General features: G+C 39.1%; 1 protein-coding gene and 1 long non-coding RNA gene across 16 annotated transcripts in view; one reads left to right on the forward strand and one right to left on the reverse strand.

Annotated features, from left to right (window-relative positions):
- The first annotated feature begins 41 nt into the window (after positions 1 to 41).
- On the forward strand, positions 42 to 6,430 carry LOC142029228 (uncharacterized). The gene is made up of 2 exons (XR_012649876.1): positions 42 to 817; positions 6,212 to 6,430. It is a non-coding gene; the product is annotated as an uncharacterized LOC142029228 (long non-coding RNA).
- UBR5 (ubiquitin protein ligase E3 component n-recognin 5) overlaps positions 4,734 to 12,745 on the reverse strand; it is a 96,743-nt gene continuing 88,731 nt past the window's right edge. For all 15 annotated transcript variants that reach the window (XM_075023734.1, XM_075023736.1, XM_075023735.1 and 12 more), the window contains 5 exons: positions 11,470 to 11,625; positions 10,959 to 11,072; positions 9,440 to 9,584; positions 8,754 to 8,839; positions 4,734 to 7,609 (listed from right to left, as the gene is read on the reverse strand). In XM_075023734.1, the coding sequence (XP_074879835.1) occupies positions 7,397 to 7,609; positions 8,754 to 8,839; positions 9,440 to 9,584; positions 10,959 to 11,072; positions 11,470 to 11,625 (714 nt within the window). In that variant the 3' untranslated portion in view covers positions 4,734 to 7,396. The remainder of the gene's footprint in view (positions 7,610 to 8,753; positions 8,840 to 9,439; positions 9,585 to 10,958; positions 11,073 to 11,469; positions 11,626 to 12,745) is intronic.

Below are 12,745 nucleotides of genomic sequence, written 5' to 3' on the forward strand. Positions count from 1 at the left end.
TAGCGGAGGGAGTTAACGGCTTTGTTGCAAATACCGGATGCATTCTTCAGCGTTGAAGATGGTAGCGGTAGCTGTCACCGAGCCATAACCTGAAGTGTCTGTTACTGGGTACATGGGTGCACTCTCAAAATGTACAAGAAAGAGCAACCGACGTAAGAAAAGTTGTCTTTTTTAAATCCATCCTCAGCTAATACAGACCTCGGAACACCCTCCAGCAGTTGTGTAACAGGCAGACAGAGCGGTAGTGGTGGGAGGTGCTCGGAGGCCTGGGAGTGCAAACACTGTGAGTGAAAGTACTGTTGACATTTGTTCCTGTCACTTCCTGCAAGCAGAGAGATTCCATCCAGAGCTGGGAACCGGCGGAGTTCGGTGGTTTCCTCTTCCTCCCTCATCCCAAAACCAGCCAGGCCCTCGGGCCCCTTTCCTGTAGTACTTGGGTCATTTACCAAAACAATCAAACAGTGCATAGGAAAAAGAGAAGAAAAGTCCCACCCAATGGGTACCGCCTGGTTTGTCACAAAGACCTAAAATCAAAGACACACCTAAAAGCAAACACCAGTGAGTGAGAATTAAAAGTTCAGGAGCAGCAAGACAGTCAGGCAGCACACAAGCAGGCCAAGAGAAATGCCCTGAGCCCAGGATGGTCCCTTCAGGAGAAGGAGGAGGATCTGGATCCGGAGACCTGGTGTTCCTCAGTGGAGACGAGTCCATCAACACTGTGAACCGTCCCTGCGACCGCTGCCCGGTGCTCCCCAGTCCAAGCACTGGCCAAACATCCCCAAACGCCCTGCAGCCAGGGAAGGTACATAGTGCACAGGTAGGGGCTTCGACGGATTCTGGTATGCTTTTCCAGAAATGTAACCTTCAATCGTGTAAGTTCTCTGTCATTAAGAATCTCAGATTTTTTTTTTAATTATTTTTTTTTTAAGGGACTTGGCCACCAGAGAGTGACCGAGACCTCCCCTCTCCCCATTTCCCAAGCACGGGAAGTGGAAGCCAGGCCAGCTGGGCTTCTCCAGACTGTACCTGCCTCTGTGGCTTTTTTTACACTTTGTGAGAGGAGCTCAAGCCTCACCGGGACAGGGGGCAAGGAAAGTTCAGTGGAGAGAGCTGTGCCACATGGGTGACCATGCTGCTCCTAAGCACGGGAACTGCTTTGGTTTTCTCTCATTGAGTTTTCGCAGGAGCAGAAATAATGCCTAAGCAGCAAGTTACTAAACAGTCACCAGAAACACAAACAGTAAATGAGAAAAGGTGGTTTTACACTAACAACATCTGCTGTTACCTGACTACTACAGCCTTTAAGTTTTATTACCCAGATACCCATACAAGTTGCTTAATATTCACATCCAATAACAGCTCCGCTCATTGGCATACTGAGTACCAGGGATTCCAGTTTTTTGTGCAAAGTAAACCGTTAGAGGAACACTGATTGATGTAGAGCAAACCCAACTGACACATTAACTCTGACAAATTATATTGCTGTATGTACTGCAGAGTGTGCTGATGGTTTAAGAGGGAGACACATGAGTTTCTGGGCCAGAAACAACAAGCAGCAAAACTCAAGCATACTGACCATATTAAGTAACATTGACCTGCCTATCAGTTGTCCTAGCCACCTAACATGATTATCCTGGCTGCTGTTTCAGAATTCCCCAAATAATGGATTGTCCTGCTGAGTATTTGACAAAGCTTAAGAACTACCACAAATTAATAGAATTAGGAATAGAAAGGAGTTCCAAGTATCTGGGATAACTTCTTAAAAATCACACCTGCCATTTTACAGATGCACAGCAAATGTCTACTTACATGGTGCCTAAACATTAATACATAAAAGGAAAAATACTGCAAAGAAAATGTACAACAAGGATTAACAAAACAGTAGTTGGCTGTTCTTGCACCTCCACAAAAATCCACCAACTTCTGTTAGCTTTGTTTTATATAAATTAATTACATCATGTACATGATACTGAAATAGGAAAAAGCACTTATAGAACTATAGAATAGTTTACAGGCAGAATAAACATACATATGAAATATAGCATTATGCACGATTTTGCACGATTTCAGATAACTCAGCTGTACCTGCAATGTCCTATTTAGAAAAAGCTCCCCAGCAGGAGGTGGTGGAAGCTGTAGTCATTCCTTAGCTCCTAACTGCTGGGCGGTGCACCAGCTGTCCTGCCCCGGTCCCCACGGCCCCTTACCTGCGCTCGTTCACAACGCACACACGCGCGCTAGCAGTTGTGGAGGTGTTTCTGCATGGGGAGGGACTCCGATCTGCAGGATCACATCCACTGTCACATCCCGAAAGCGTGGTGGCACTTCCCGGAGGTGCAGGACACTCCACAGCAGGGAGGGGAGAAGACCCGCAGCAAGGCAGCACGCCAGAACGGGCGTTCCCACAGGGTGGCCTGTGGCTTCACAACAGCTCTCTCACTCTGCTAATTGCAATTAATGGAGGTGCAGCAGTAGCACATGCCTTTAGTACACTGTTGCACAGACCCAGACCTTACGGGCCTACTAGCACAGCTTTGCATTCCCAAAGCTTGCTCTGTCCAACAGAGTAATTTTCACTCACTGAAAAAAAAAGCCTGTCCATGTTCTCCTTTGGGAGGACATGTATGAGAACAATCAGCAAGTTCATGCTGTATTTAGTAGTTCTGAAAACAATAAAAGCAATGAAAAAAGTGTAATCTGTGCTAGCATCAATTACAACTTTTTGGGCAAAGTACTCTTTCATGGCAAGGCAAAGTTACTGATACAAAGTATGTCCTGAAGTTTTATCTACTAAAGCACCCAAAATGCAGTCAGCACAGCTTGAACTATAATGCCTCTTCCCTCTCTCCCTCAGAAGATACTACTTATTTTGGGAATACTTAGCAGCTTTTAAAAAACGCTTTATAAATACCATTTTTCTTATATGAAGAATGCCATTTCAGTTAAATTGAAGAATTTTCACTTAGAAATTAAAGTGAAATCTGCTTTTTCAGCTTGAAACTGTTCACTGTATGAAAATAAATTTGTGAATATTTTCAGTATGTCCAAAACAACTGTTTTCTTAAAAGATTCTCCCTGCAGAGAAACCTTACCACTGGTTGTTGCAGCAACTTATTTTTCAATAGGTTTGCATGACTACAGTATTCAAACACACACATTCATGTTGGCTGCCATTATCACTGGACAAAGGATACTGAAAAGTTTCACCGTTATGGAAAGAAGTCCTGAAACACTTGGAGCAACTGACTGCTACTTGCTATACTAAATGGTATATTACTATAATAGTAACTTGTGGTGTTATTTAATGACAAAAAAATGCCTTTATATTAAGAAAGTCATGGACAAAGGGGGGAAAAAAAAAGTCTCACTTACAGGCTTGTGTTTCAAGCAAGACATGAAGTTATCCTCTTAACTCCCGGGCAATGACTACGATGCGAGGGAGGCCAGGATCCGGTTGTGAAGCCTGTTCGTGTCCTCCTCACACAGACCATGCGGGAACTTCTAGTACTGCAAGTTCCAGATAGTTGCCGAAGCTTTCGCACGATCAATTCACATACACATTTCAATCTGTGTGTGGATGTTCAACCCTTGGGATAAGCAAATGCCACACACACACTGAAATCCAGCTAATCCAGACTTGCAGAATTTTCTATTCTATTCTGGCAGACCCACTATTAAAAAGCCAAAATGAAGAGTTCAGAAAAAAGGTCTAATCATACAAAGCCTGAAAAGAGAAAGGGAATCAAAGCTACTAAGCTAGGTATCTGTAGTTTTCCCTAGAGAGAGGAAGCCAGAGAAATACAGGTGTCAATGAAGCGAAGAGTACAGATGCAGAAAAAGCTCAGAATGGCATTTACAGATTCACACACAGAGACATGATCCACAGGCTATAATGATGCTATAAAAAGGGAGTTAAAGGAGAACAGCAGTAAGCTTCCTCCAAGGAGATTACTACTAATCTACTGGACAATCTTTCACATGGCATAAAGAATGGAGAAGAGGTGTGGTGAACGAGGGAGGGCTCCCTAGGAGAAGCAGAACCGCAAGGAGGACAGTTGGTGGTGACTGGGGCACTTCTCCCACCTGCACGCCAACTACCGAGGAGAGGTTCACACCCTGCTCTCTACCCACTTCTCTTTGGTTGCACACATGGAAGTAAACTTTTGAAAAACAGCACGTCTGTATACAATTGTGCAAATTATAGAGATAAACATAGGTTAAGAGATTAGGAAAATTTCCTTTCCTCTGCCTCCCTGAATGACTGCTGCTGTCCAAGGGTATTGCTTTTGATTCACAAATTTGCCAGATTACAGCTTTTTCACCGTGTGTTATCTAACGACCAAATGACTAACTTGCAGGAAAGAAACGTCAGATGGGAAAGGCCGCTTGATGACAAGTCCATACAATTTTTCACTTCTGGAAAACTAACAAAGCTGGAGCAATTTACTTTCTATGTTGGATACAGCTAGCTAAGGAACAGAAAACAACGCTGAGAATTAGCCATGGAAGTTAGCACTAAGGTGTCAGTTTTCCCTAGATTCAGGATAGGAACTAGTCTAGTAGCTGGTGGTAACATTTTATCAGTAGCTACCTTTATCTCCTGTTTCAGCAGTTATGAACAGCTAAGGATTTAGACTATTAAAAAAATGTTAACATTATAGAATTTTCCTTTAACTAGTTTCTCTACCACATCTTAAAAGTGAACTAACAGAAGGGCTTAAGTCAAAGGGAGATGAGGTGTATGATTTTAATAAACATTTTTCTTATTAAAATCTTGATATAGTTTAAATATACCATACAGAGGAAAAAAGCTATTTATAAAGCTACATACACATTTCAAGTCAATGACGACAGCATAAATCATTCTAGATTCCCTCTCCACTTATCAGAATGCCTTGTGTGTGTATATATGGTGAGCTACTGTGAGTTATCTGCATAATTTTTGTCTAGCTATACATTACAGGACTTAAAAAAAGTTTAAGCTATATACAGAAATATATATACATATAACATATATTTATATGTTATACATACACATACACTTATATACATATACACACAATACATATATATATATATACACACAGTACTTTACATTTGTATATGGCCTTTCATCCAAGGGCCTTGGATACTTTTTAATACATCAAGTCTCACAAAGCTTTGTGAGGGAGGGAGCTTTATTTTACAGACTGTAGGTTTGATGCCTATTCTAAACAGTTTGTTTTGTTGCTTTCTACTAACTTTACACATTTCAGAGGCATTTTTGGTAATGGAAATAATTACACCAGTTAGAAATCCAGGCATAATGTCTATGTTGCTTTGTACCTTTGTAACTATCCTCCCTAGTATATGAGAACAGCCATACCAGTACAAATTTTCTCTATCCTAATACACCTATATCTAGACTTGTGTAGCTGTACTGCTTTATTTTTAATTGATACTAGCATAGTAAAATCTGATAGTTTTGAACTTGAGATACACTAGAGGTCACAATAGGAAATCCAGAATAGACTCCAATCCTCATACTTTGAAACTATCATTTTCTAGGATGATTGATTTAGGAAGTATTAGTACATGCAGAAATAATTCTACATCTGTTTACTTAATTCATCTGCAGTTTAACTACACAAGCCTGAAACAGCCAGCCTTATTTAGAAAACAGGACTTTCAGCATCAATTTGGCAACTGGTGATCAGAATTTCTGATCTCAACTGTCCTCCATACCTCTAGAAACTAAATAAATGGTGAAAACAGGCTTTTTTAAAAATCACAACTGTAGGTAACTTCTGGTCATCCTCAACTAGCTGGCAGAAAGGAAAACCCAGTGGAGCTCTGGCAAAGGTGAATTCTACTCGGATTTTGATGGAACCTTAGTCTAGTTCTTCCCTAGGAAAAAAAAAAAATCACTAACATGGACTCATGGGGTTGGGGAAGCAAGAAAGAGGGAGAACACCACCACAAAAAAGCTCTTAACCTTCAATACTTCAGTCTGCTAAGCTTTCAGAAACCTGTTTTGACACAGAAAAAGTAGCTCCTTCCTTTATTAATCACTTCCTAACTCTCAAGCATTGGGGAAAACAAGTCCTAGGTTATGGTCAAAGACTGCCCTCCCCAAAGGCAACCAACCACTTCAAAAGTGAACATACAGTAGAACCCACTACAATGCAGCTTGAGAATTTTATTCTAACCTAATAACCTTGATTTTTTTCAGAACCAGCCACTTTCCCTTCAAATGAATTCTGTGAAAAGAAGGGGTTGCCTGGCCTGTTTCATTCAGGATTCTCTGCTAACTGTAAAATGTGGGCTGAATGTCTTCTGCGTGTCAATTTTTCAGTTACAAAATTCGGATTTTTAATGAACAACTATGTTTAATGTATGCCGTTAGCTAAAGTATAAATGGCTAAATAAATAAAAACTATTGTTTCTTCAAGTATGACTTGGTATTTTGTCTGTAATTTCTTTATTAAAAAACTGTAACAAGATACTTAAAAAAAGGCTAGATACAAAAGAAGTTAAGCTGCTCACGAACATTAAAGTTTTCCAAAATGTATCTTCAATAATCATGATCTTATAAACATTTTACAGTTACCAGAAAGTGCCCAGGCTGAGTTTACATAGTTAGATAACGTAGTACAAGTGTCAGGTTAGAACTGGTAGTGGAACAATCCCCTGACTGTCTGTTCACTGAAAAAGGGATACAAAAATGTTGATTGTGAACTATGAAATACTGTGCATTGGCCTCGTCATATGTACAAAAAAAAACCAAAAAAACAAAACCACTAAAGGTACAGATTACATGCAAAATATTAGTGACGGTATCTGATGCACCAGAGTTCAATGCAATCAGAACAAAAATTGCAATGAAAGTGGTTTCATAAGTGAACAATCCCAACTTCGGGATCTGAGCTGTCAGGAACTTTTTACAAGTTCAATATACATGATACACAACTGCAGCCAACCACAAATTAAACACCATAAAAAAAGTTAAAATAAACCACAGAACATACTTAATTTTTTATTTCGAAATTCCCTACTCCCTCTATACAAGAACCTTTGCTGAAACACTTTCCACAAAGGCAGCAGTGAATTTTCAGAACATTTTACATATTTTCCCTCAGCAAAAAGATAAATCACAGTGTAAATTATATTGTTCTGCTGTCATCTTTGGCTGGGGTTAGGCAAAGGAGTTATTGACTAGCAAACTGTCGCAATCAGATATTGCCAGTGCTCCTTAGGCCTTTACGTTACAAATTTAGTACAGGAATGTTTGCATTTAAATCTTTAAAGTACCACCAGGGGTATGACAGCATTAACTTTCATAAACTTTTATAGACAAATGGAAAAATCTACAAAACTTAGCTAGTAATATTACACAGCAATACACACTTTTTATACTCTACACAAAACCAAAATTCTTGGTCTTAATGGCGAGTAACAATTTCTGTTTCAAAATCTGCTTAGAGGAATAGAGTGGGACATAAAGGCGAGAAATGCAAGTGTTTGCTGTAGGAAGATGTTGGTCATCTGGTGGTCTTATTGTGATTGATGGCATAGGCTGGAATCCTTCCTCGCTGGCAGGCAATGATGGACTTGAGGTCCAAAAGTAAACCTGAAAAAAGAAGACGGCACTTAAAATTTTGCTGTACAAGGCTCAAATTCACATTGCCTACATGTTGTGTAGGGAAAGGTTAAAGAATAACTGCACAGTCACAGCAAGTTCAATCATACTACGTTCTGCTCAATATGCCAGCTAAACCTCAGTGGTCATGCTACATGCTTTCATAGTAGTTTCCTTCACTTCCTTTCCTCAACTGCTCATTATATACTTCTGTTAAAACTGATAAAAGCAGCACTCAAAATTTTCCTCTATCAGCAAATCCTCAGTAAATAAAATGTCCCCAAATCCATCTGGGAAGACAGTGACTGCCATCAATACAAAATGCATCAGAAATCCCTCACAAACCAGTTAGTGACTACAGAATATAGTACTTGTACAGACAAAAGGCAGCAACAGAGAATATTTGGTTTACTGTCTCAAGTGTGAAATACTGACTTGCAGAGCAGAGTCACTACCCAAGTGTAACCATAGATATTCCTTAACAAATGTGCTCTAGATTTTCCGCTTTTCAGATTAGTCCTTGCTTCCTTTTAGCAAACTGTAAAGGAAAGATAGTACCTTAAGTAGTAGGAAGTTAAAAGCAAATAGTTTTAAGAAGCGTACAATGAATACAATTTACAGGCAAGTTTTCCAAAATTAACCCCCCTGAACAGTATCTTGTTCTTTCAAGCTTCTCACCAGCTATTCCTAAAGGGCTTTGAGAAGGAGATAGTATCATTACTGACATCTTACAGAGAGGACACAGGTGTTGTTCTTGGGATACACAGAAGTCAGGAGAGTAGATGATGCAGGAAGAGAAAAGAACTCAGCCTCAAAACCCTAGTAGCCCACAACACAGTTGACTAACCACAGTTACTCAGCTTAAGAACGACTGTGCAGAGACTGTAACTGTGCTTCCGTAAGAGACCTGTGAATATGGATAAGGACACACCACGCTTACTTTCAGTTGTAAGAAGGTCTAGGATTCACACCTGATGTTTACAGAACTGGAAGTCTAATCAAACCCTACTACCCTGTTCTGCTACCTTAACTCTTCACATACAAAGTCTCTGCAGGTAGACACAGTTAAAAACAGTAATGATGCCAAAGTCACTCCGGTTCTTCTGCACATTTTCACTGGGAATGGACAACTTACTAGATCTTGTCTTTCTGTCATACTCATCTTCTCAACTATGGACCAAAACCAACGCTTGAATTGCAAAAGCTTCTCAGCATTTTCTCCTGTGTGAAATAAAAAAGATATGTAATTCAGCTGGTGCACTGGACAAAAATATTAAGAGATCTGTTTCACATGTACTGCAAGTTGGATCTCAGCTACACTCTCATTCATAGAGTCCTGATATTGGAGACACCAGTAATCTCAAAACCAATACACATACTTCTGAATGTAAAGGCTAACTCTGACATATCTCAGTACAACTCCCACCCCCTCCCTACCAAAAAGCCTAACAGCTAAAAATAGTTTTAAAATTATGTAAGAAATATTAGACTGCATCCATCACATTTATAGTTCTGAAGTTAGGTCAGAACTTTCAGAAGGAAAGATATGCTACCAATAATACAATCTTTGTATTTAACATCAAGTGACAGCAGAGTTGGAAAACGTGCTCCCCCCACCACACACACACAATTGAAGGTAAATATTTTCAAAGGTATGTACAAAACACAGTAATAATTTTATTAGGACTTTCAGTGACTTATTAACTGATGTCAAATTTGAAGAGGTGCAAGTTTAATGCTGGTAACTCTTACTCCACACAGAACAAACAGCGTTAAGTTATCCGCACAACTCTGTTTCTGAATGAGAACGTTATTTCATACCTGACTCATCATTGAAAGAGGTAAAGCTGATTAGCATTTGCACATTTACTTCACCACAGCCATTTACCAAAAGTCTGAAATCTTCTGCTGTTAAATCTTCTAATGAATTCTTGGGAAGTACATCCAGGAGACCCTTCCTCATTGCCTTAAGTGAAAACCACAAGACACACATTATAGCCATATCACTTTCAGATTGACTTTAAATGCAGTACTGAAAAGTTCCATGTGAAATCCCCTATTAACTCAAAATTCATTATTCTCCTAGCTGTTCTTTTCCTTCAAAGCTTTACCAGCTGAGATGCAAGTTTTCTGAAACAAAGAACTGCACCAATCTGTTAAACCCTACCTACTACCGCAAAAAGAAAGCGGTAATGGTTTGAACTAATATTCACCAGGAGCAGAAGCAAACGTACTCTCTAATGCTAAAATGTTCAGGTATTTTGCTGAGCTACGCTGAATCTGGTAAGTACAAAAACCACATCTTGCACGTTACTTTGCTTCCTCAGACACTCACACGCTAACTCTGCTTTAAAAATGTTATAGATACACACACACACGTTTTATATAAATAAGTAATGTCCTGAAAAGATTGGAAATTCCATTTTCAAAATGAAAGAATATGAATAAATTTGTTTTAGCAAATTCCAAAATGAATACAAATGTTATGGTTTTCAACTCTTAAAATAAACAAGAGTCAAACTATTAATACAGGCAGACATGGAGATCAAGTAGCCTAATTCCAGGAACATGTTTCTGTGAGGATTTTGGACCCAAGCTGCACAAAGCAGTCTGCTAGCGTTATCTCAGAAGTGCAGCAGGAAACCACAGTCAGCAGAAATGATCAAGTTTAGATGTAGTATCATATGACAGAGTAAGCGGTTCTAAGCACTGGACCTTCATTAACTGTTTACAAAAATATATTATTCCATAACTTTTAAATAAAAGGGCTTTAAAAACCAAATTATTTTTAATATAGTTTCATAGTAAATTGTTAGGTTTCTTGCCAGGCTAGTAAAATAAGAACAAAGTTGTATGTTTCATAACTGATTTTTTCTTTTAAAACAAGGACACAAGTCAGAAGTTCAAGGTGATTTATGTAAATATTTTGATATTTCATTTTAATCTTTGTTTAAAAAGCTAAACAAACCAAAGGTGACAGATTATTATAATAAAGTAGCTGCTAAATACAAAGCAAAAATTACAAGAGGCTACATGCCATTTGAGCTCAAGAAATGAACACATATGCTTAACCAATGAGATCAAGTTTAAAAGAAATTCTCTTTCGTTCTATAAAAAAAAGGCAAATTGCTCAAGGTACTCAGTCTTCACAGTACTGCATGAACAGCTCTACAATTACAAAAAAATTAGAAAATTAAGTATTTTTAATCAAGCTGTCAAGGCTTCAAAAGAAACCTGATTAGCAATACCATAACAATGAAAAGAATTAACTGACTGAAATCTTACAGATTTTTTTTTTTTTTTTTTTAAAAAAAAAAAAAACACTCCACCAAAGACTTACATGTAGAGGCTGTTCCGCTACTACCAACATTCGGTGTTCTGCGTATTTCCGGACGTACTCATATACATTCTGAGGAGTGACTGGTATATTTACACCATTGGAAATAAGTTCAACCTATGGCAAAGTAACAAGGACCATTTAAAAAGAAAAGAAAAAAAAAGAAAAGGGAAAAAAAAGGAAAAAAGGAAATGAGATTATTACAACAGCCACAGTTTGCTGCACAGTGATTTACTGCTTAATATCCCTCTAAAAACAAGCAAAATCTACTACTAGAGGTTAGCTTTAAAGATTCCCTAGGATTGACTATGTTATCCAGACTTTATGGTACACCCTATGTCACCTTCAAGGGAAAAAACCCACACTTCATTGTCTAAGGAGAACACTGTGTTTGAATCTAGGAAGGGTAAAACATTATCTCTGCCACCTCAGAAGCACATGGATTATGTGTACACTACAACATGCATAAGCTGTTGAATTCTGAAACTAGAGACACAGGTTTAGCTGTGCTTACCTGCCCTCCACCCTCCTCCTTACACAGGTCTATTGCAAAGGCTAAGTCCATAGCTGCAAATACTGCATCAGCATCTGTACTCTGGGAAGCAAGAATAAGTTGCCGAAGGCTTTCATACATAACCGGATCGAAAAAAGCAAAGTCATGCCAGTTCACCTAAAAAAAAAAAAAAAAAAAAAAAAAAAGAAGAGATAGATGTTTGAAACTAGGTGTTTGAAACACACCAGTTGTTTAAGAATATATTCAAAATTATGTGATCTGTGCCTAATCTATGCACTAGCATACAGCAGTGCATAACCCATGTAACAAAGCATACAAACACTTGGAAATAAAGACAGTCAAACTCCTACCTTCAGCCTGCTATTGAAGGTACATTAGAATACTCAACTGAAGTGCATTAGCAGAACGTAAAGCCAGACCTGTAAAGCCCTTTCCTGCTATTAAAGGCATAGAGGTGTCCTGGCTTCAGCTGGGATAGAGTTAATTTTCTTTCTAGTAGCTAGTATAGTGCTATGTTTTTGAGTTAGGTATGAGAAGAATGTTGATAACACTGATGTTTTCAGTTGTTGCTAAGTAATGTTTAGTTTAAAGTCAAGGATTTTTCAGCTTCTCATGTCCAGCCAGCAAGAAGGCTGGAGGGGCACAAGAAGCTGGGAGGGGACACAGCCAGGACAGCTGACCCAAATCAGCCAAAGGTGTATTCCATACCAGTCAAGTCTAGTATACAAACTGGGGGAAGTGGGGTGGGGGGATTACTGCTCGGGAACTAACTGGGCATCAGTCAGCGAGTGGTGAGCAATTGCATTGTGCATCAGTTGTATATTCCAATCCTTTTACTATTATTGTCATTTTCTTATTGTTATTATTATCATTATTAGTTTCTTCTTTTCTGTTCTATTAAACTGTTCTTATCTCAACCCATGAGTTTTACTTGTTTGTCCCGTCCCCCCCCCCCCCCCCCCCCCAACTCTCTCCCGCATCCACTGGCGGCAGCGGAGGGAGTAAGTGGCTGCGTGGTGCTTAGTTGCTGGCTGGGGTTAAACCACAACAGAGATTATAAAGAAAATTTATCGGGTTTTTATTAAACAAATTCTTCTACATATCACCTAGATCAACAGAGATTTGATGGAGGTTGACTGAAGCTGGAAACAATTTGCGTCAGTGCTCCAAACTGCTGAAAGTTCCCCTCCACTTAAACACACACAGACCTATATACACACACACTTAAATGACTGACAGCCCAGTAGCTGCATACCAGTTTCCAACAATTCAAATA

This window comes from Buteo buteo, chromosome 3 (genome assembly GCF_964188355.1).
Source record: "Buteo buteo chromosome 3, bButBut1.hap1.1, whole genome shotgun sequence".
Lineage (NCBI taxonomy): Eukaryota > Metazoa > Chordata > Aves > Accipitriformes > Accipitridae > Buteo > Buteo buteo.